At 39.1% G+C, this 24,064-nt stretch overlaps 1 protein-coding gene across 1 annotated transcript in view; it reads left to right on the top strand.

Annotated features, from left to right (window-relative positions):
* HMCN1 (hemicentin 1) overlaps window positions 1-24,064 on the top strand; it is a gene marked incomplete at its 3' end in the record, with an annotated part of 531,222 nt that overhangs the window by 230,208 nt on the left and 276,950 nt on the right. The window contains exons 12-15 of the mRNA XM_079726768.1: window positions 6,415-6,556; window positions 7,652-7,779; window positions 17,794-17,907; window positions 22,882-23,040. Coding sequence (XP_079582894.1) covers window positions 6,415-6,556; window positions 7,652-7,779; window positions 17,794-17,907; window positions 22,882-23,040 — 543 coding nt within the window. The remainder of the gene's footprint in view (window positions 1-6,414; window positions 6,557-7,651; window positions 7,780-17,793; window positions 17,908-22,881; window positions 23,041-24,064) is intronic.

Here is a 24,064-nt window from a genome sequence, read left to right as displayed (position 1 = left end):
CCTTAGTTTTTTTATCTGTAAAATGGCAGTAATATTTCATAGGGTTATTGAGAAAAATAAATGATGGGTCTAGAGTTAGATTCTTGGCACATAGATACTCAGTAACTTCTGCCCACCTTTCTGTTTCAATGAACTGACTACTAGAAAGAGACTTAGTTCCTAACTGTACATAATATGTCTTTGTATACAATATTCTGTGAGATCTTTGAGGTCATAAAGTGTCAGAAATACAGTAGGTACTCAATGAATGTTTGTTTTGTGAAAGAATGAAAGCCCAAAGAAGTTTGCCCAAGTACTGTAAATATACCAGTGTTGAAAAATATTTTAAATTATTGCTTAAGTAATTCAAATCATTACCATTGTCTGATTAATTTGTTGATGGTAATTAAATCACCCTGAAGAAAAAGGCCTTAGGTCTTGTTCCTACCAGAGGCATAGCAGCAACAAATCAGACCCAATTGACCTGACTAACAGGAAATATGCCTCTTGCGTATGAAGGTGATGTTGGAGATTTTCAAGAGTTAGGTGAGATTTTTTTTTTTAACATCTTTATTGGAGTATAATTGCTTTACAATGGTGTGTTAGTTTCTGCTTTATAACAAACTGAATCAGTTATACATATACATATGTTCCCATATCTCTTCCCTCTTGCGTCTCCCTCCCTCCCACCCTCCCTATCCCACCCCTCTAGGTGGTCAGAAACCACCGAGCTGATCTCCCTGTGCCATGCAGCTGCTTCCCACTAGCTATCTATTTTACGTTTGGTAGTGTATATATGTCCATGCCACTCTCTCACTTTGTCACAGCTTACCCTTCCCCCTCCCCGTATCCTCAAGTCCATTCTCAAGTAGGTCTGTGTCTTTATTCCCGTCTTACCCCTAGGTTCTTCATGACCTTTTTTTTTTTTTTTCTTAGATTCCATATATATGTGTTAACATATGGTATTTGTTTTTCTGTTTCTGACTTACTTCACTCTGTATGACAGACTCTAGGTCCATCCACCTCACTACAAATAACTCAATTTCATTTCTTTTTATGGCTGAGTAACATTCCATTGTATATATGTGCGACATCTTCTTTATCCATTCATCTGTTGATGGACACTTAGGTTGCTTCCATGTCCTGGCTATTGTAAATAGAGCTGCAATGAACATATTGGTACATGACTCTTTTTGAATTCTGGTTTGCTCAGGGTATATGCCCAGTAGTGGGATTGCTGGGTCATATGGTACTTCTATTTTTAGTTTTTTAAGAAACCTCCATACTGTTCTCCATAGTGGCTGTATCAATTTACATTCCCACCAACAGTGCAAGAGGGTTTCCTTTTCTCCACACCCTCTCCAGCATTTATTGTTTCTAAATTTTTTGATGATGGCCATTCTGACCAGTGTGAAATGATATCTCATTGTAGTTTTGATTTGCATTTCTCTTTTATCTTCCTTGGTCTTTGTAGTCAGAGCAATGGCTGTTTTCATGCTCTCTTACAATGCATTTTGCAACCTTAGCATTAATGCTATGTAAAGACACCTAAGTCTTAAAGTAGTATTTTTTATTCTTAGTATCCTAATTTATGTTTAACATTTTAAAATCATGGGTGACGAATTATAAAAACTCACATTTTTCTTTCATTATGGTTCAAATATAAAGAATGAATGAATGCCTTAATACCTAATAGAGTGCCATGTTCCCATTGCTTTGGCTAATGAACAGCAAGTTGTTATTTACGATGGTGGTGATGATGATGGTGATGATTGTGATGCTGAAATGAGACTGAAAACCAACTGAGAATGGATTACTTCTCCTTAAAGCCTAAAATTGGACTCTGGACTTTGATGGAGTTGAACTATGGTTCTTCAATACCTTGTCCTTGCTCCATTACAACTACTTCTTAAAAACAAGTTGAGCTTTTTTCTAGGGATTAAAAGAAATCTAACAGTTGAAATAATTATAGTGAGGTCTGTTATATCCTTATTTAACCTACTCAAGTAAAGCCTGAATCATTCTGATCATCTTTATTCAACTGTTATTTGGTTGAAATCCCATTATGCTTCCCTGTGTTTGTTCATGTCCTTTCTAATTTTCTTATTATCAGGAGAAATATTCTTTCCAGAGCAGTGGTAAATTTCTCACCTTCTGTGGGATGATGTCATCCCGTCTGTGTGTTGCACACAGACTTATTTCATGACCCTGAGCAGCACCCTATACCCAGGCATTATTTGAGAAATGACCTCCTAGCTCTCTACATCCTGGCTTGGGTAACTGACATTTATTTTCACTTTAATGTATGAACTACAGAGCCTACCAGTGGGATTCTCGCTGGGAGATATGCCAAACCAATTCTGGCAGACGCCATTGGAAGGCATCCTGTTTAGACAGAAATCCCAAGAGCTGCCGAGTCTGCAGCAATCCTATGTCAAAATGAGGTAGAAAAACCTTTTATTTTAGGAAGGTGGAAATAAATGTGGGTATTCAAAAAATTCCAAAGAAAAACAACTGTTCATTTTTTTCCACCCCTTCCCCTAAAGATTGTCTGCAGCATCCCCACATCATGTGTAGTACTCCAGCATTTCAGAATTGATGGACTCCAGATGCAATCACAATTTGAACTTACTGGCCATGGCCAGTCTGACCTTGACCTCACATGTTTCTCTAGCCCTGTGTTCACCAAGAAGAAACCATGGAATAATGAGGCTATCAACCAAGTCCACTGGCTGGAAAAACCCTTTAAACATAACTTCAAAGGCAAACATTATTTGAAAAACACAATGTAAGCAGGAGAAAAAAGAAGGGCGGTTATAAGCTGCTAGCAATTAGGCACTAATTAGGTTTGTTCCATTCCTTAGCTGCCCAGTTCAGCAGCACCATTTGTATCTCTTTCAAATGTTTGGGGATTCCTCTTAGTGAAACCAAACCACAGTTTGCAGACTAACTTATAATAAAGGTACATCATAAATACATCCAGATCTAACTGACTAACTGAATTCTCAATTTCCTTTATAGTAAAAACCCAATTGAATGGAAAGCTGACACCATGTCTGTTTGGCTCATCAGTGTAGCCCTGTAAGTTAGCACAGAGCCTGGAACATAATAATTGTGCAAAAAGCACATTATTGAATTAATTTATTTTTGTTAATACTCATGACATCTATTTCAAAAATTGTGGAAATGAATTTATTTCTAGCTGATTGAGTGGGGGATATTTACACTAAGTAACTTACTTAAACTACCAGTTATAAAATAAATAAGTCACAGGTATATAATGTACAGCACAGGGAATATAGTCAATATTATAACAATTTTGTAGGGTGCCTAATCTATATAAATAACTAATTACTATATTATACACCTGAAGTTATTATAATATTATGAGGAAATTATACTTCAATAAAATAAAAAAATAAACAGGCTTTAAAGAGAAAGAAAATGATTAAATATTTCTTTGATGGTACCTTCTTTGATGATTAATTCTTACTCTGTAGTAGTATAGATGTAAAACATATAATTGATTAGACCAGATATATCAACATCCCAGTTACCCCAGAGAATTCTTGTATCCTTTTTGACAATAAATTTCTGATTTAATATTTCATTTTCAAAAGTCTTTTTTCTGCCATAGAAGTGAAATGCGATAGGCACTTTGATATTTTCTAAGTTGAGGTCTTATGAATCCATGGGTATGAGGCAAATGATCGGTATAGCAAGATCTCCAGAGGCCGGCAGGCATAAAAATTCTCAGAGCCAAGTTACATTTTAGGAATGACCTGTATTCCATCAATGGCTTTAAGTGTCTTTCATTTACAAGTCACTGCATAACATGAAAGAGATGTTATGTACTGTGGAATATATTGGAAATGGAATAATAAGAAAGACATGGTCTCGACCTCAACAAACTTATAATCAAACAAATAAAAAGGGAAAGAGCAACTCAGACAAAACAGGCAGCAGTCAGGACAAGATTGGCTCCAAACCTATGTTCACTAGATAGAAAGAGGCAAAAGGCCCAGTATAGAGACTTTGCCTGAAAACAGGTTTATATTGAAGTTCCAGATGAGCAGATGGAAACCAGTAGTCAGCTAGTGGGAGCAAAGTAGCAAGGGGCCCCATAGTAACCAGTGGAGATGCAGAAACACAACACTGGGATCGGATTCATTTTACTCTCAAAAGCAATTTACCTCCCGTGCTTTCATTACTTTTGGTTTCTCTCTTGCACTGATTGGACCAGATCCCTGATAGGGGTTATCCAAAGAGCTCCTCTCCAGCCAGAGTCCAAGGAGGGAGCCTGAGGCCAGTGCCATCGAGGCTCCAAGGGGGCCACCATACATGCATGATCTCAGCGTGGCCTTGGCCATGGAACTCTGGCCATGGCTGACTGCACACTGCTGCAGCTGCTGCTCCTGTTGCTGCTTGTGCAGCTGAGCTGCACGGCCAAGTTCTAAGCCAAGATCACCCTGTACTGCATGCTCTGCTGTATGGTCGTCACTGTGGCCATGGTCACCTGCCTGCTGTGTCACTGTGGCCAGATAGTGGAGAAGGTGAGCGTCATCAGTTGGCTCGTCCAGTCCTTCAAGTACATATACTGCATTCAGTTTGAGATTAAGGGCCACCAGAAGCTGGAGGTGGACCACCCCTGTGTCATCATCTCTAACCACCAGAGCATCCTGGGCATAGTGGTCTCATGGAGGCCCTTCCTGAATGCAGATTGCCAAGCAGGAGCTGTTCTTCATAGGATGCATGGGCCTGATCATGTGTACCTTGGGGCATCTTCATTGCCAATGCAAATGATTAGTAAAGAATCTATAATAGGAATAGAAAAGAGTTTTATTCAAGCCAGACTGAGGACTGTAGCCCTGGAGACACAGATTCAAGAAGCACTTGAATTGTGTTCTGCCTGACCACAAAATGAGGGAGGCTTATATAGGCAAAACCCACAAAGTTGCATAAGTTGTTTGTCAAGAATTAGGATTAGAACCGGCAAGAAGAAAGGGTGCTTGTTAAGCAAGGATTGTTTGGGGACTGAATGGTTGCATAGTTACAAGGGGAGACCTTGAGACCATAAGGTTGCAGCAGGCAACTGTTAGCAGATGTTGTTTTGAGAATAGTTGGTGGTGTCCTTGAGTTTGATACAGTTCAGAAAATTCAAGTTCTCAGTGGTGCAGGAGCGTGTCTGAAACCACACCCACGATGGCCACCTGGCTCCATTTTGAATGCTTGAACCACAGTTACTCCATTTTTATTTTTTAAATACATTCTTTAATGGTTAAAGCCCATGTACAATGCATGCTTGACAGTACATAGACAGACTGTTCTAATTAACATAAAGTTCAAGCCAAATCATGTATAAACTAGGATGAATTCCCCATACCTTAATTTGTGAAAATCTCTTCTATCATCAACTGACAAAGTACCAGGACCATGATGGCACACGTGGGCTTGGGCATGGTCAGAGAGAACCTTGAAGTGTGACTCTACCCTGAGGGCATGCGGAACGACAATAGGACCTGCTGCCTTTCAAGAGAGGAGCCTTCTACCTGGTTATGGTTGCCCCTCGCCTCTGTGTTATACTCTACCTTCTCCTTCTACAACCCCAAGAGGAAGCTCTTCACCTCAGGAATGGTCAAGATGAAGGTGCTGGATGCCATCCCCACCAGCAGCCACCCTGTGGCTGGATGTTCCCAAGCTCATGGACACCAGCTGCCATGAGCTTGGGAACATCCAAGTCCCAAGGACCACCTTGAGGACCACCTTCTCCCACATGTCCAAGATACCCCAGAAAAACGGGGCCACTGCAGGGCCTGGTGCCCAGCCAGCCCAGTAGCTAAGGCCATGGGTGGGTCAGGAGCTGAGGGAAGGACCTGGCTAGAGAATGGACAGAGGGACCCCAGCCCTGGCTGCCAATTAATGCTATGTCATAGTCCTGCTGCTCTCCCCCTTGCATTCAGGCCCCATAAAGTGGAAGCCTCTTTCTGTCATTGGCCTCAGACCCAAGCCCCTGATGTCCCCTCAAAGGAGAGTGTGCCAGACCCTCAACAAGCTCTGAAGGCAAAGCCTTGCCCACTGTCATGCCTCCAAGATCCAAGAGTAGGAGCAGGCCTGGGGCTCCAGATGGGCTGACAGGGCTGGGCTGGGCTGCAAGGCCTTGGGATGAATGGCCAGAGATGAGACCCTCTGTGGTCCCGCCTGGGCCTGTGGGGTGCAGAGTCAGGCTTTGGGGGCCCAGCCACAGCCTGCATCAGTCTTTCAGGGAGAGGAGGAGCTCTGGGGGGGTGGGAGGAGCAGACCCCAGTTTTGTACACTCTTGAAAGTGCAAAATAAATAAACAAATAAAATTTTAAAAGTAAACGTGTGGCGGTGAGAAGCCTGCAAATCTGCTAACATCATTGACCTTTCACTCTGTGTGTTTCCTTTTATCTGCAGAACCGCCCAAAGTCACTGTTATGCCCAAGAATCAGTCTTTTACAGGTGGATCTGAGGTCTCCATCATGTGTTCTGCAACAGGTTATCCCAAACCAAAGATCACCTGGACCATGAATGATATGTTTATTGTGGGTTCACACAGGTACTGGGTTTGTATCATGTTCTTTGTTTTTACTGAGTGAGAGATGTTGGTGAAATTTCTGGACAATACTAATCTGACCAAATCCCTAAGGTTAAGGGAGATTTGACCCAAATCCACAGCTTTAGATTTTCTGAATAGGCCAGGAAATGTCAGTAAAATAATAAATGATGAATGTATAGAGTTTGAGGTTCTAAAGTCTTGAATTCAATAACTGGGACTAAGTGCTTCCTAATACTTTGCTTTGCAAACATAACACTGTAACAGTTGGTTTACCTTGAATAATTGAAATGGGGATAATAAACTTTCTGTGGGTAAAGTAATGTGTAGTTTTAACCCATCTACTAGAGGTTTGGTCCTGAGATTTAACAGAAGAGAGCGGGAGAGACAAAGGACAGAACAGTAGCTCTAATTAAAGTGTATGCAGACATTCTTCGTAACTCCTGCTTGCTGCTGCCATACTATCGTACACTGAGAGGTATTTTATTCTGCTGGATGCTTTTAAAAGAAAATGAATCCTCTCATGCTCAAAGAGAGTACTGAACACGAGGGGCATAAGCAATGAAGTTTCCAGCCATCGGGCTTCCATTACTCTGGGTTTGGCAGGGGGAGAAGGGCTTAGGTGTGAGCCAGATTCTATTCCTGGTCTCTTCACAGACTCACTTGAGATGTGAGGCATTGCATCTCTCAGGTTTTCATTTTGGGGAACTGTTTAGCTTAGAAGTTCACACAGAGCAAGATTGCCTGGGTGCAAATTCCACTTCTTCCCTTTACTAACCCTGACTCCGGGCAAGTTGTATAACCTCTTTGCTCATCTGTATAACAGAGATAATAGGATCCAACTCATTGGGTTGTTAGGAAGATTTAAAGCATTGATAAATGTAAAGGTCCTAGAGCAGCCCTGATACATGGCAAGTACTAGGTATGTGGGACCTATTGTTATTATCATTATAACATTTCTGCTTATAAAATGATGATGTTAATCATTTCTGCAGTCAGCACCACAAACATAACTCTAAAATATTTGAAAGGAAGGTGCTATAGTTCCTTGATACTATTATTAGAATATTTTCAATTTTATTTTCTTTTTGTCTGTAGGTATAGGATGACCTCAGAAGGTACCTTATTTATCAAAAATGCAGTTCCCAAAGATGCAGGGATTTATGGTTGCCTGGCAAGTAATTCAGCTGGAATGGATAAACAGACTTCTACCCTCAGATACACTGGCAAGTATCATCAGTTTAAAAGGCAGTACAAATAGTATGAATATCATATCAAGCAATGTAACTGTACTTTCTTGAAAATTAATATTAGGAATGAGTTATACCCAGTTGTATAATTTATTGTTTGTTTCACACATTGATTAAAGCAAATATTGTAAATAATTTAAGTTAAAAGTTCAGGGAGTGAATAGCTTCGGTAATCAACAGAAATCAAGGAAGCTTCCAGATTATGGAAGAGTTCCAGAATGTCCACAGAGTTCTGTCCTTCCATGATTCATCTGTTCTTTGTAATATTTTACTTACAAATTAATAAATTCTGTATCCTTCCTAGTTTACCTCAACTTTCTTTTTTTTTTTTAACATCCTTTTTGGAGTATTATTGCTTTACAATGGTGTGTTAGTTTCTGCTGTATAACAAAGTGAATCAGTTATACATATACATATGTTCCCATACCTCTTCGCTCTTGAGTCTCCCTCCCTCCCACCCTCCCTATCCCACCCCTCTAGGTGGTCACAAACCACTGAGCTGATATCCCTCTGCCATGCGGCTGCTTCCCACTAGCTATCTATTTTACGTTTGGCAGTGTATAAATGTCCATGCCACTCTCACTTTGTCACAGCTTACCCTTCCTCCTCCCCATATCCTCAAGTCCATTCTCTAGTAGGTCTGTGTCTTTATTCCCGTCTTACCCCTAGGTTCTTCATGACATTTTTTTAAATTCTTAGATTCCATATATATATGTGTTAGCATATGGTATTTATCTTTCTCTTTCTGACTTACTTCACTCTGTATGACAGACTCTAGGTCCATCCAACTCACTACAAATAACTCAATTTCGTTTCTTTTTATGGCTGAGTAATATTCCATTGTATATATGTGCCACATCTTCTTTATCCATTCATCCGATGATGGACACTTAGGTTGCTTCCTTCTCCTGGCTATTGTAAATAGAGCTGCAATGAACATTTTGGTGCATGAGGCTTTTTGAATTATGGTTTTCTCAGGGTATATGCCCAGTATTGGGATTGCTGGGTTGTATGGTAGTTCTATTGTAGTTTTTAAGGAACCTCCATACTGTTCTCCATAGTGGCTGTATCAATTTACATTCCCACCAGCAGTGCAAGAGGGTTTCCTTTTCTCCACACCCTCTCCAGCATTTATTGTTTCTAAATTTTTTGATGATGGCCATTCTGACTGGTGTGAGATGATATCTCATTGTAGTTTTGATTTGCATTTCTCTACTGATTAATGATGTTGAGCATTCTTTCATGTGTTTGTTGGCGATCTGTATATCTTCTTTGGAAAAATGTCCATTTAGGTCTTCTGCCCATTTTTGGATTGGGTGGTTTTTTTGTTATTGAGCTGCATGAGCTACTTGTAAATTTTGGAGATTAATCCATTGTCCCTTGCTTCATTTGCAAATATTTTCTCCCATTCTGAGGGTTGTCTTTTGGTCTTGTTTATGGTTTACTTTGCTGTGCAAAAGCGTTTAAGTTTCATTATGTCCTATTTGTTTATTTTGTTTTTATTTCCATTTCTCTAGGAGGTGGGTCAAAAAGGATCTTCCTGTGATTTATGTCATAGAGTGTTCTGCCTATGTTTTCTTCTAAGAGTTTGATAGTTTCTGGCCTTACATTTAGGTCTTTAATCCATTTTGAGCTTATTTTTGTGTATGGTGTTAGGGAGTGATCTAATCTCATACTTTTACATGTCCCTGTCCAGTTTTCCCAGCAGCACTTATTGAAGAGGCTGTCCTTTCTCCACTGTACATTCCTGCCTCCTTTATCAAAGATAAGGTGACCATATGTGTGGGGTTTATCTCTGGGCTTTCTATCCTGTTCCATTGATCTATGTTTCTGTTTTTGTGCCAATACCATACTGTCTTGATTACTGTAGCTTTGTAGTATAGTCTGAAGTCAGGGAGCCTGATTCCTCCAGCTCCGTTTTTTGTTCTCAGGATTGCTTTGGCTATTCGGGGTCTTTTGTGTTTCCATACAAATTGTGAAATTTTTTGTTCTAGTTCTGTGAAAAATGCCATTGGTAGTTTGATAGGGATTGCATTGAATCTGTAGATTGCTTTGGGTAGTAGAGTCATTATCACAATGTTGATTCTTCCAATCCAAGAACATGGTATCTCTCTCCATCTATTTGTATCATCTTTAATTTCTGTCATCAGTGTCTTATAATTTTCTGCATACAGGTCTTTTGTCTCCTTAGGTAGGTTTATTCCTAGATATTTTATTCTTTTTGTTGCAATGGTAAATGAGAGTCTTTTCTTAATATCACTTTCATATTTTTCATCATTAGTGTATAGGAATGCCAGAGATTTCTGTGCATTAATTTTGTATCCTGCTACTTTACCAAATTCATTGATTAGCTCTAGTAGTTTTCTGGTAGCATCTTTAGGATTCTCTATGTATAGTATCATGTCATCTGCAAACAGTGACAGCTTTACTTCTTCTTTTCCGATTTGGATTCCTTTTATTTCCTTTTCTTCTCTGATTGCTGTGGCTAAAACTTCCAAAACTATGTTGAATAAGAGTGGTGAGAGTGGGCAGCCTTGCCTTGTTCCTGATCTTAGTGGAAATGGTTTCAGTTTTTCACCATTGAGGATGATGCTGGCTGTGGGTTTGTTACATATGGCCTTTTTTATGTTGAGGAAAGTTCCCTCTATGCCTACTTTCTGTGGGGTTTTTATCATAAATGGGTGTTGAATTTTGTTGAAACCTTTCTCTGCCTCTGTTGATATGATCATATGGTTTTTCTCCTTCAATTTGTTAATATGGTGTATCACGTTGATTGATGCATATATTGAAGAATCCTTGCATTCCTGGAATAAACCCCACTTGATCATGGTGTATGATCCTTTTAATGTGCTGTTGCATTCTTTTTGCTAGTATTTTGTTGAGGGTTTTTGCATCTATGTTCATCCGTGATATTGGCCTGTAGTTTTCTTTCTTTGCAACATCTCTGTCTGGTTTTGGTATCAGGGTGTTGGTGGCCTCATAGAATGAATTTGGAAGTGTTCCTCCCTCTGCTATATTTTGGAAGAGTTTGAGAAGGACAGGTGTTAGCTCTTCTCTAAATGTTTGATAGAATTCACCTGTGAAGCCATCTGGTCCTGGGCATTTCTTTGTTGGAAGATTTTACTCAGAGTTTCAATTTCAGTGCTTGTGAAGGGTCTGTTCATATGTTCTATTTCTTCCTGATTCAGTCTTGGCAGGTTGTGCATTTCTAAGAATTTGTCCATTTCTTCCAGGTTGTCCATTTTATTGGCATAGAGTTGCTTGTAGTAATTCTTCCAGGTTGTCCATTTTATTGGCATAGAGTTGCTTGTAGTAATCTCTCATGATCTTTTGTATTTGTGCAGTGTCAGTTGTTACTTCTCCTTTTTCGTTTCTAATTCTATTGATTTGAGTCTTCTCCCTCTTTTTCTTGATGAGTCTGGCTAATGGTTTATCAATTTTGTTTATCTTCTCAAAGAACCAGCTTTTAGTTTTATTGATCTTTGCTATCGTTTCCTTCATTTCTTTTTCATTTATTTCTGATCTGATCTTTATGATTTCTTTCCTTCTGCTAAAGTTGGGGTATTTTTGTTCTTTTTTCTCTAATTGCTTTAGGTGCAAGGTTAGGTTGTTTATTTGAGATTTTTCCTGTTTCTTAAGGTAGGATTGTATTGCTATAAACTTCCCTCTTAGAACTGCTTTTGCTGCATCCCATAGGTTGTGGGTCATCGTGTCTCCATTGTCATTTGTTTCTAGGTATTTTTTGATTTCCTCTTTGATTTCCTCAGTTATCACTTCGTTATTAAGTATTGTATTGTTTAGCCTCCATGTGTTTGTATTTTTTACAGATCTTTTCCTGTAATTGATATCTAGTCTCATAGCATTGTGGTCGGAAAAGATACTTGATACACTTTCAGTTTTCTTAAATTTACCAAGGCTTGATTTGTGACCCATGATATGATCTATCCTGGAGAATGTTCCATGAGCACTTGAGAAAAATGTGTATTGTGTTGGTTTTGGATGGAATGTCCTATAAATACCAATTAAGTCCATGTTGTTTAATGTATCATTTAAAGCTTGTGTTTCCTTATTTATTTTCATTTTGGATGATCTGTCCGTTGGTGAAAGTGGGGTGTTAAATCCTGTACTATGAATGTGTTATTGTTGATTTCCCCTTTTATGGCTGTTAGTATTTGCCTTATGTATTGAGGTGCTCCTGTGTTGGGTGCATAAATATTTACAATTGTTATATCTTCTCCTTTGATCCATCCCTTGATCATTATGTAGTGTCCTTCTTTGTCTCTTGTAATAGTCTTTATTTTAAAGTCTATTTTTTTCTGATATGAGAATTGCTACTCCCACTTTCTTTTGATTTCCATTTGCATGGAATATCTTTTTCCATCCCCTCACTTTCAGTCTGTATGTGTCCCTAGGTCTGAAGTGGGTCTCTTTTGGACAGCATATATATGGGTCTTGTTTCTGTGTCCATTCAGCCAGTCTTTGTCTTTTGGTGGGAGCATTTAATCCACTTACATTTAAGGTAATTATCGATATCTATGTTCCTATTCCCATTTTCTTAATTGTTTTGGGTTTGTTATTGTAGGTCTTTTACTTCTCTTGTGTTTCTTGCTTAGACAATTTTTTTTAGCATATGTTGTAAAGCTGGTTTGGTGGTGCTCAATTCTCTCAGCTTTTGCTTGTCTGTAAAGTTTTTAATTTCTCCATCAAATCTGAATGAGGTCCTTGCTGGGTAGAGTAATCTTGGTTGTAGGTTTTTCTCCTTCATCACTTTAAATATGTCTGGCCACTCCCTTCTGGCTTGCAGAGTTTCTGCTGAAAGATCAGCTCTTAACCTTATGGGGATTCCCTTGTTTGTTATTTGTCATTTTTTCCTTGCTGCTTTTAATATGTTTTCTTTGTATTTAATTTTTATAGTTTTTTTTTTTTTTCCTGCGTTACACGGGCCTCTCACTGCAGTGGCCTCTCCCGTTGCGGAGCACAGACCCCCGACGCGCAGGCCCAGCCGCCATGGCTCATGGGCTTAGCATCTCTGCGGCATGTGGGATCTTCCCTGACCGGGGCATGAGCCCATGTCCCCTGCTTCGACAGGCGGACTCCCAACCACTGCGCCACCAGGGAAGCCCTGATAGTTTGATTAATATGTGTCTTGGCATGTTTCTCCTTGGATTTATCCTGTATGGGACTCTCTGTGCTTCCTTGACTTGATTAACTTATTTCCTTTCCTGTATTAGGGAAGTTTTCAACTATAATCTCTTCATATATTTTCTCAGTCCCTTTCTTTTTCTCTTCTTCTTCTGGGACCCCTATAATTCGAATGTTGGTGTGTTTAATGTTGTCCCATAGGTCTCTGAGACTGTCCTCAGTTCTTTTCATTCTTTTTTCTTTATTCTGCTGTGCAGTAGTTATTTCCACTATTTTATCTTCCAGGTCACTTTTCCGTTCTTCTGCCTCAGTTATTCTGCTATTGATCCCTTCTAGAGTATTTTTAATTTCATTTATTTTGTTGTTCATCGTTGCTTCTTTCCTCTTTAGTTCTTCTAGGTCCTTGTTAAATGTTTCTTGCATTGTCTGTACTCTATTTCCAAAGTTTTGGATCATCTTTACTGTCATTATTCTGAATTCTTTTTCAGGTACACTGCCTATTTCTTCTTCATTTGTTAGGTCTGGTGGGTTTTTACCTTGCTCCTTAATTTGCTATGTTTTTTTTCTTCTTTTGCCTTCCTTACTGTGTTTGGGGTCTCCTTTTTTCAGGCTGCAGGTTCGTAGTTCCTGTTGTTTCTGGTGTCCGTCCCCAGTGGCTAAGGTTGGTTCAGTGGGTTGTGTAGGCTTCCTGGTGGAGGGGACTAGTGCCTGTGTTGTGGTGGATGAGGCTGGATGTTTTCTTTCTGGTGGGCAGGTTCATGTCTGGTGGTGTGTTTTGGGGTGTCTGTGGCCTTATTGCGATTTTAGGCAGCCTCTCTGCTAATGGATGGGGCTGTGTTCCTGTCTTACTAGTTGTTTGGCATAGGGTGTCCAGCACTGTAGCTTGCTGATCATTGAGTGAAGCTGTGTCTTGCCATTTAGATGGAGATCTCTGGAAGAGTTTCGCCGTTTGATATTACGTGGAGCTGGGAGGTCCCCTGTGGACCAGTGTCCTGAAGTTGGCTCTCCCATCTCAGAGGCACAGCACTGACTCCTTGCTGGAGCACCAAGAGGCTTTCATCCACACGGCTCAGAATAAAAGGGAGAAAAAGTAGAAAGAAAGAAAGAGAGAGAGAGAGAGGGAGGGAGGGAGGGAGGAAGGAAGGAAGGAAGGGGATAAAATAAAATAAAATAAAGTAAGATAAAAAAATAAAGTTATTAAATTAAAAAAATTAATTATTAAGAAAAAAAGTGTATTTTTAAATTAAAGAAAAAAACCCAAAAAAACGGACAGAACCCCAGGACAAATGGTGAAAGCAAAGCTATACATTCAAAATCTCACACAGAAGCATACACATAAACACTCACAAAAAGAGGAAAAGGGGAAAAAATAATATATCTTGTTCTCAAAGTCCACCTTCTCAATTTGGGATGATTCGTTGTCTATTTAGGTATTCCACAGATGCAGGGTACATCAAGTTGATTGTGGAGATTTAATCTGCTGCTCCTGAGGCTGCTGGGAGAGATTTCCCTTTCTCTTCTTTGTTCACACAGCTCCCGGGGTTCAGCTTTGGATTTGGCCCCGCCTCTACGTGTAGGTCACCTGAGGGCGTCTGTTCTTCGCTCAGACAGGACGGGGTTAAAGGAGCCGCTGACCCGGGGATTCTGGCTCACTCAGGCCGCGGGGAGGGAGGGGTATGGAGTGCGGGGCGAGCCTGCGGCGGCAGAGGCTGGCGTGACATTGCACCAGCCTGAGGTGCACTGTGCGTTCTCCCGGGGAAGTTGTCCGTGGATCACAGGACCCTGGCAGTGGTGGGCTGCACAGGGTCTCGGGAAGGGAGGTGGGGATAGTGACCTGTGCTCGCACACAGGCTTCTTGGTTGCGGCAGCAGCGGCCCTAGCGTCTCATGCCCGTCTCTGTGGTCCGCGTTATTAGCCGCGGCTCGTGCCCGTCTCTGGATCTCCTTTAAGCGGCGCTCTTAATCCACTGTCCTCGTGCACCAGATAACAAAGAGGGAAGAAAAAGTCTCTTGCCTCTTGGGCAGCTCCAGACTTTTCCCTGGACTCCCTCCCGGATAGCCGTGGTGCACTAGCCCCCTTCAGGCCGTGTTCACACCGCCACCCACAGTCCTCTGCTTGCGATCCGACCGAAGCCTGAGCCTCAGCTCCCAGCCCCCACCCGCCCTGGTGGGTGAGCAGAGAAGCCTCTCTGGCTGGTGAGTGCTGGTCGGCACCGAGCCTCTGTGCGGGAATCTCTCCGCTTTGCCCTCCGCACCCCTGTTGCTGTGCTCTCCTCCACGGCACCGAAGCTTCCCCCTCCGCCACCCGCAGTCTCCGCCCACGAAGGGGCTTCCTAGTATGTGGAAACCTTTCCTCCTTCACAGCTCCCTCCCAGAGGTGCAGGTCCCGTCTCTATTCTTTTTTCTCTGTTTTTTCTTTTTCCCTATCCAGGTACCTAGGGTGTTTCTTGCCTTTTGGGAGGTCTGAGGTCTTCTGCCAGCGTTCAGTGGGTGTTCTATAGGAGTAGTTCCACGTGTAGATGTATTTCTGATGTATCTGTTGGGAGGAAGCTGATCTGCGTGTCTTACCCTTCCTCCATCTTCCTCCTCTCCAGTTCACCTCAACTTTCATTTTACATTTTCCACTTATGTTCATATATATGTATGTATAAATATATTTATACATATGAAACGTTATAATATTTCTGTTATAATTAAATATTTACAACATTTCTGTCACTTATCTAGATATTACTTTTTGCTTTTCATCTTCAGTTTTTTCCCTCCAAACTCAAACATTTATTGAAGATATACTTTATGACAACAATCCTATAATATAATATTCCATAATATAGTAGAATATAATACATTCTAACATGTATAATATAATCAAATCTATTATAATACATAACCATATATTCTAATAATATGTAATATAGAATACAATATTTCTTTTTTTTTTTTTGTGGTACGCGGGCCTCTCACTGTTGTGGCCTCTCCTGTTGCGGAGCACAGGCTCTGAACGTGCAGACTCAGCGGCCACGGCTCGTGGGCCCAGCTGCTGCATGGCATGTGGGATCTTCCCGGACCTGGGCACGAACCCGTGTCCCCTGCATCGGCAGGCGGACTCTCAACCACTGCGCCACCAGGGAAGCCCCAATATTTCTTTCACTTTGGTTTTTCTTAGACAAATAAAGGACAAGGGTTATATGCTCAGTGTCATTTTGTAAACTGTGAATAATTAATGATTAGCAGTCCACCATTTCTCTCATTTTTCTTCATCATTCATAGTAAGGTAGTAAAATTGGCAGTGGAGAGGAAGGAATGTAAAAGAGCCCCAATAAAGATTGAGAATTGATGCAAGAGGGAAGAGATATGGGAACATATGTATATGTATAACTGATTCACTTTGTTATAAAGCAGAAACTAACACACCATGGTAAAGCAATTATACTCCAATAAAGATGTTAAAAAAAAAAAAGAGATTGAGAATTGTAGGTGGTGTGTATAGATGAAGGAGGTAACAAAAATGTCACAAATAGTGGACCTAAAAGCCTGGGAAGAAGTCTAATTTATAGAAATGAGGAAGGCATGTGGTGAATAAGTTTAGAAGGGAAGATGGGCTCAAATTTAGAGATGGCAATTAAAAACGTTCATAGAACAGCCATGTGGAGAGGGAACAAACAGTTGGGAATGGGGGTTGAAACAGATTCTGCATTGCAGAAATGAATTTTGGTTCATTCACGAAGAAACCAAAATATTCCACCCATTTATTTAACTTAGTAATCACCCAAAGTATGTAAAATGCTGTGCTAGAGACTGTGGAATGTAAAATAAAAAATGTATGTCATGAGGTCCTTACTTTTCAAGAGTGTGAATGATGGGAGTGGATATCTGTAAATAAATATAATAAGGCAGACACATAAGTACAAAAGTGGAAGGTTGGTGGAGGGGAAGATTAATTCTGACTGGGGAATTTGCAAACACTTCTTAAAGGAGATAGGATTTAAGCTCAGCCTGGAAGAATGAGTGGGATTTGAAGAGTTGTGGCCAAGGGCATTTCAGGCAGAGGGGAAAACTTTAGCAAAAGCAGGAAGATGGGAGGGAATAGCGCATGTTTTGGACTACCAGTGTAGCTCCATACCTTGTGATAAGCAAGGAGGTGTAATGGAGCGTGAAGTTCAAAAGAAAGCCGTGCACCAGTTTATGATTTTTGAAAGCCGAACTAGGGAATTATGAAATGCAATCACCAAAGTTTTCTAGCCAAGGGGTAACAGGATCTTTGAGAAATTAACTCTTGGCTTTGTTTAAAACTACCTCAGTTGGAGTTAGGAAGTCCTAAAATATTCAGTTAAGAGAAAAATATGTGCATGAAGTAAAGCATTAGGCAAAGGGGGTGAATCAGAGCTAAGGAAAGAAACTTAGAGAATGTCTGTATTTAACATCAAAGGGGAAAATAGCGTTAAAAGTGGGAGACTCTACTTTTTATAGTTGCAAATTTTAGTCTTAGACTACAACTGTCTCTCTGTAGATAGACATGAATATCCTTAAAGTCACGTATAAAATGTGCATTGATTAATTGAAATGTGCATCACCTAGAAAATGTGCATCAATTAATTTCCTAAATTTTTGGACACTGGTTCATGAGAATTATTTTTTCCTAATATTCTTTTGGCCTTATAGATGATCTTTGCATCACACACATCTGTGTGCATATACATCATAAGAGTTTATCTCTGTTTGTAAAAACTGAGATAGCCACAAGCACGGAAATAATAATATTTTTTTTATTGGTTCATTTAGTAAACATAAACAAGGTGTAAGTGGCATTGTGCGAGACATTAATTATTTGCATGCTTGTTGTTTTCAGAAGCCCCGAAGTTGATCGTAATTCAGAGTGAGCTCTTGGTTGCCCTTGGGGATACAACAGTTATGGAATGTAAAACGTCTGGTGTTCCTCCACCTCAGGTTAAATGGTTCAAAGGTACATTTCTTAAGTATGTTCATGTCTGGTTCACTTAGTATTGTTTTCTCTTTTAGATAAAAATGGTTTGTTAAAAATTTGTTTTGGTATGTGACTTAGGAGCTCCATAAAATGTGCTTATGGTCTCACTAGAGACGATAGTTCAAAATTCTGCACTCTGAATGTCAGCATTTGACATCTGGTGTGGATTACAGGACCATGAAAATCAAAGCAGGAAAACTTCGCCTGTGCTAATCCAGCTGAACGTTCTCTTTATTAGTTTAGGATTGTTTCCTGTAGAAAATTGTCCAAGAATACTCAGTTAATGTTTAAAATAGCTTCACTTATCTCAGTTCACTTTGCTTAGGCTCTCACAATTAGGAAGTTTTCTAGATTCTCCAGGACGCTTTCTATAAAGAGCTCAAATAAAGACATACCTCAAAAATTACAGTTGAATGACATTTGACTGAAAGACAAACGATTTTGTGGTCAGCTTCATCATGCATGGTAGCTGTTTATATCAAGTATAGAAATTATCTGCCTCCATTTGTGATATAAAAATTCTACCTCTGTGATTCTGTAATAAAATAACAGTAATGTGCTGCTTGTCCTTGGTGAGAATGACCTTGGGTCCTGGTCTAGGCTCAAATGCTGACAGTAGATATCTGTATAAAATGTCCTGCTTCTGTTTTTCTCTTAGTTTTTCCAATCTATGAGAAAGAAAAATCCCCACAAACACCCTAAGAGGGAGGTTGCTAGGATTATTGAGATGCTGTTTGCAAAATACTCTTTAATCTTCAGATGAAAAATGCTAAATAGTACAAAGCACTATTGTTATGATTCTGTTTGTTAAATCACAGACATTCCCATAGCAACAGGTTGATGTCATAATTACAAAATTGTGAATTCACCTCGGGTTCAAACTCTTAGGGAACACGAGGTGAAAAGGAAAGGCTTTATGTAGAAAACAAATACTTTTCAATAATACAAATCAAAAATAGGGAAACTAGGAGATAATGTCATTTTCATAGTTTTCCATGTTAAATGATTTAGTCTTCGTGTTTTCTCTGAAAAGAAAGCATTTCTTGATTTGCTTCTTAATTAGGTTTCAGTCAACAAAAACTAATTTTCCTTATTTGAAAAACTTAAATCTTTAACTTACAAATGAAGTAGATAAAAGTTTCAAACTCACATCTTAATTAAATAAATCCAGGAAAATATCAATCAGTAGTTTATGTTAATAATTTTAAAAAATCTTTAAAGTAATGGAATCTGCTGATTTCTCTGCCTGTAAATAGCTGAGTCACAGAGAGAAAGTCTTTTATTCTCCCAAGTAGGTGCTATGCTCCTGAATAGTCTGTATGTCAGCTTTGGTCCCACAAATGGCTTGAGAGATGAATGAGGAGTTAGGGAGCTATGCAGCCACCACATGGAAGATTCTAGAATTGACTGCTTAGTAGTTTCTTTTCTCAACCAGAGACATTGGAGTTCAGTGTGCCTAGTAAATCATATCCCATTTCTCTGTTTGAGTTATGCACCAACAGAGCTAGCATGTGGGCATTAAGCACTGACAGATCATGTTGGAGGACCTGCTTCAATTGATGTTCATCTCCAATATGCAGAGCTGCCCTGAACCCCAGTATCACTTCTTCTCCCAGTCCCAGGCAGGCAATTTATTCCATAAGCAGAATCTGGATCATAAAGAGAAAAGCCAGGGGACAAACTCTTCTACATGCAAACTGGCTCCAAAAAGAAAGGGACGAGGAGGCAGCTGGACCTTTCTTTGCCACCTCTGCTGGGGATGAGACAGCAGCAAGGTTAGGAAGATCCTACCTTATGGAAACCACAGAGGGAAAGAATAGTTCCTTCCCTAACCATAAGAATAAATTTTTCTTCATAGCTTTTTTTTCAGGCAGTTCTTATTGAATAAAGTAGGTGGTCATTTGTTTATTTTTTATTTATGGTAAGAACACATGAGCTCTACCCTCTTAACAAATTTTTAAGCATACAGTACACTATTGTTACCTCTAGGCACTGTTGTACAGCAAATCTCTAGAACTTATTCATCTTGTATGATTGAAACTTTATGCCTGTTGAACAGCGGCTCCCCATTGCCCCTGCCCTGCAGCCCTTGGCAACCATCATTCATTAATAAATTGTATTTCATTCAGACCATTTGAGAAAAGGAATTTCATACATACAAATGCCCCCAAAAATTTTAGATTTTATAAATGAGCAACATAAAGTGGGTTCAGAGAAGAATCAGGGACACTGTTAAAATGTTGTATAAAGAATATTTATGGTAAAATAGTAAAGAAATTGAATTTGTTTCTTTAGATCTGTTGTTGCTAAAGTGTAGTTGGCAATCCCTGGAGGTTCCCCACAATTCTTTTCAGGGAATCCATGAGATCAAGATTATTTTCCTGATGATACTAAGATGTTATTTGGCTTTTTCACACTCATCTCAGCTACATGATATGTGATATCCAATAAAGTGAATGCAGAAGCAAAAATGAACACTCAGCTCTCTTCTATTAAGCTAGACATTCTAGAGATTTGCAAAAATGTGAAACAATGCCACTTTTCTCACTAAGTTTCTCTTGTTCAGGGAAATTTTTTTTAATAAAATACATTTATGTTAAAATGTCATGAGTTATTAGAAAATAAATACATATGTTTAAAAATTTTTAAGTTTCCTTTCTAAAATGCAAAGTACAAATAAATATAATCCACATGAACAAAAATTCATTAAAGTCCCCAATAATTTTTAAGAATATAAAAAGGTCTTGAGACAAACATTTTTGAGAACCACTAAAGAACCTTCAACAATTTAAAGGGTCTTATGTCAGGGATAATGATCTCTCTGTTAGTCTTTGCATCCACAGAGGCCAGAATTGAATTTAAACTAAAGCAGAAAGAATCCTCCTTAATGGTAATGATTGTTCAATCCTAGAATAGATTGTCAGCAAAGTTTATATATTTTACTATGTGTGTAAACATTCTTCTAATCTTATCTAATATTAAAAGTATATACTCCCTCAATCATTTTCATCTCAAAGTTCTGTATTTCTCTATGGCTTCTCAATAATTTGATTACTAATTGTTCAGTAGAAATAAAGAGAGATGACCAAAATGTGATCAAAATGCAAACTTGATATAACCAGTATTTTCCAATTTATATTTTGTTTCATTACTGCTATTCCTTAAACACTTCTATTAAAAAAAAAAAAGCTACTAGCAAAAAGTAGCTTTTTAGTCTTTATTTCATCCTGTTATGTCCTCTGACATATACAGAAGAAATAAAGGAGAAGTAAAATCCAAAAATCTAAATGCATTTTAGTCCAAACATTTTAATGCTTGATGAACAGCTTGGTCACATTGCATCCTCCCCTAGAGGGAGGAAAGTTTATGTCAACATCATCTGCTTTTACTTATGAAAGTTTCCCAGAGGCACATAGACAAGGCTTTAGTTGCTTCTCTCATTCTCGCGTAGTATCCAGTAGCAAGCTTAAAAGGATGATTGGGGTTTTAAATGTTGGAATGCTGAAAAATACTTTATTTTTGGCACTGACAGTTGCTAATGTAATTTTTTTGTTTTTAAATTTATGGCTCCTTTGACCTCTTCTCCTCCCCAAATTATAAAAACAAAAGGAGAATTGTTTGTTGCTCTGAGTCTGTTGGTGGATGCTTTATGTAGTGTCCTAGAGAATTACTAGCTCTGGCGTTTTAGCCTGTTAAAAGCTAAGGGAGTTACTTGCACAGTCTTTAGTCCCAGGGCACATGGCTAAGCTAGTATATGGCATTTTGGAGAGGACCTCTTCAGACTTGACATCTGGGCATGCTGTGAAACCCTAAGGCAATGGCCCTTAAACCTCCTGGAATTTTTTAGGATCCCCACAGAGTGTGACATCACCCTTTACAAAAACAAACAAAAAAGATATGGACACTAAGCTGCCACTTAAACATCAGTACTAGGTAATTTTTTATGGTATTTGTCATCCTGGTGAAATTCATTCTTCGATGAGGGGAAACCTTGGAGGAAGGGAAGCCTAAGGAAAGGCTAACCCAACTTAGAGATTTGTTGAGGCATTGCCTGCCTTCAAATAGAAATGGTTCTCAGGGGATCTGAGGCACTGCAGGGACAGGTAACCCAGAAATAACTCATCTTTCTTGGGTCACTCTACCCTCATACCGAGGTCAAACTCGATATCTGGTTCCATCCTCCACTCATTTATCCCCTGCCTGCTTCTTCCAAAAAAACCTCTAACTCCAACTTAAAGAACTTTGATGCCTAATACAGATTTAGTAGAGGTATCCTGGGAGGTTTATATAACAATACTCCTCTCCGGCCATTGTCAAGAGTTCCTCATCCATTCTTTCTCTTCTCTCAGCAAGCTCTTCCCTACCCTCTCTAGCCAGCTGTGGTTCCTACTTCATGAGCCATCCTTAGAATCGTCTTAGGCAGCTCATACCTTTCACAAGACAAAATCTGACTGAGAACATTCAGCAAACCAGAAACCTGGTCATTAGCCAAACTAAGAACACCCATAGTCTCCGAAGCATTTCCTGGGTAATTGAAATTCATCCTGCCACAAAGATGGTAGAAACCTCATTTCAACCTTCATCTTCCCATTCCCTTCTTACCTAACACAGCCACGGTGGCAGCTGCCACTCTCTCCTAGTCCCCCAACATAGCTTCAAAGAGTTTGTTCTCATTTAGGTACATATATGGTAGGAAATATTTGTACATAATTCATTTAGGGCCTAATTTTTGACTATAGATTAGCCTGTGGAATTATACAGACTAATAAATCAGCTCATTACCAAGAAACACGCCATTCTTTCATTGCATAAACATTGTTTAAGTGTCTGCACTGTGCAAGACACTTGTATTTAAAAACTACAATCGTTTTCTTCAGAAGTTTTGCAATCAAATCAATAGCAAACTATGTAAACATGTAACTGTTTAACGTTTTCCGCTTTGTTTTGACTTAGGGGATCTTGAGCTGAGGCCCTCACCATTTCTCATTATTGACCCTCTCTTGGGACTTTTGAAGATTCAAGAAACTCAAGATCTGGATGCTGGTGATTATACGTGTGTTGCTGTCAATGATGCCGGAAGAGCAACTGGCAAGATAACTCTGGATGTTGGCTGTAAGCATCCCGTCTCTGATAGACAAGTTTGTATTGAAATTGACCTGGTATTTTTTGACACTAATAACTTTGAAGCAGTTGGTGGAAATATTTGTCAAAATGGCAAAACTACAGTTAGCATTTCAGATTATTAATATAATAATGGTAGTTAGCATGTACCAAGTTTTTTTCTATTTACCATGCACTGTGCTAAGAACTTGTATATGCATTATATCATTAAACCCTCATAACAATCTTAAGAGGAAGATACTATAATTTTCTCTGTTACATAGGTAAGGAAACGGAAGCTTAAAAAGGCTAAGCAACTTGACCAGGGTCAAGAGCTATGGAGGGACAGAGCCTGGATATTTGAATCTAGGTTGTTTGATTTCAGAGACTGTAGGCTTCACTGGTCTATCATCTGTTGCCAGACATTTTCCTATCAGGAGTCATCCATTTGGACACCAAATTCCTAAGTATTAACATCTGGAGGCCAAAACTTAGACTTTGGCCCTAGACCATAATTTGGAGATGTTGATGACAGCAAAGGTAGCAGATTGTTATCTTACTTTTTAAAAAAAAAATTCACTAGCAATGACTCCTTATGTATAAAACAAAGTACAAACTACAAATAAATGTCAATCACAATGTGAATGATACAGCATGTGCATGACAACTTTAGTCAGATTACTCAAGAAGTTTGGCCCTCCCTCCTTCTTCATCTCTCCATCTCATGTTTCTTCAAAAATAAAATTACACAGTTTGGTAACACATGAAATAAAACAGAGCTTATTTCATGTGAAAAAGAACCTGGCAGCTTAATTTTAACAGATAAGTCAAATGTTTGCATCACTTAAATTTATAAAATATGACATTTCATTAAATTGTATTTTCATTTATGCATGATGATTTTCATGCCAAAGCTGTTTTTTTTAACAAAAGTTAAGAACTATAAAGAAAATGCATTTTTTATTTAGAATAAAGTTAACACAAAACATTTTAGTTCTACTAACTTTGTTCTTTAAATGAAAATCATGACCCTCTA

The sequence above is a fragment of the Hyperoodon ampullatus genome (genome assembly GCF_949752795.1).
Source record: "Hyperoodon ampullatus genome assembly, chromosome: 2".
Taxonomy (NCBI): domain Eukaryota; kingdom Metazoa; phylum Chordata; class Mammalia; order Artiodactyla; family Ziphiidae; genus Hyperoodon; species Hyperoodon ampullatus.
Note: the sequence above shows the minus strand (reverse complement) of the source record. Positions and strands in the feature narration are given on the sequence as shown.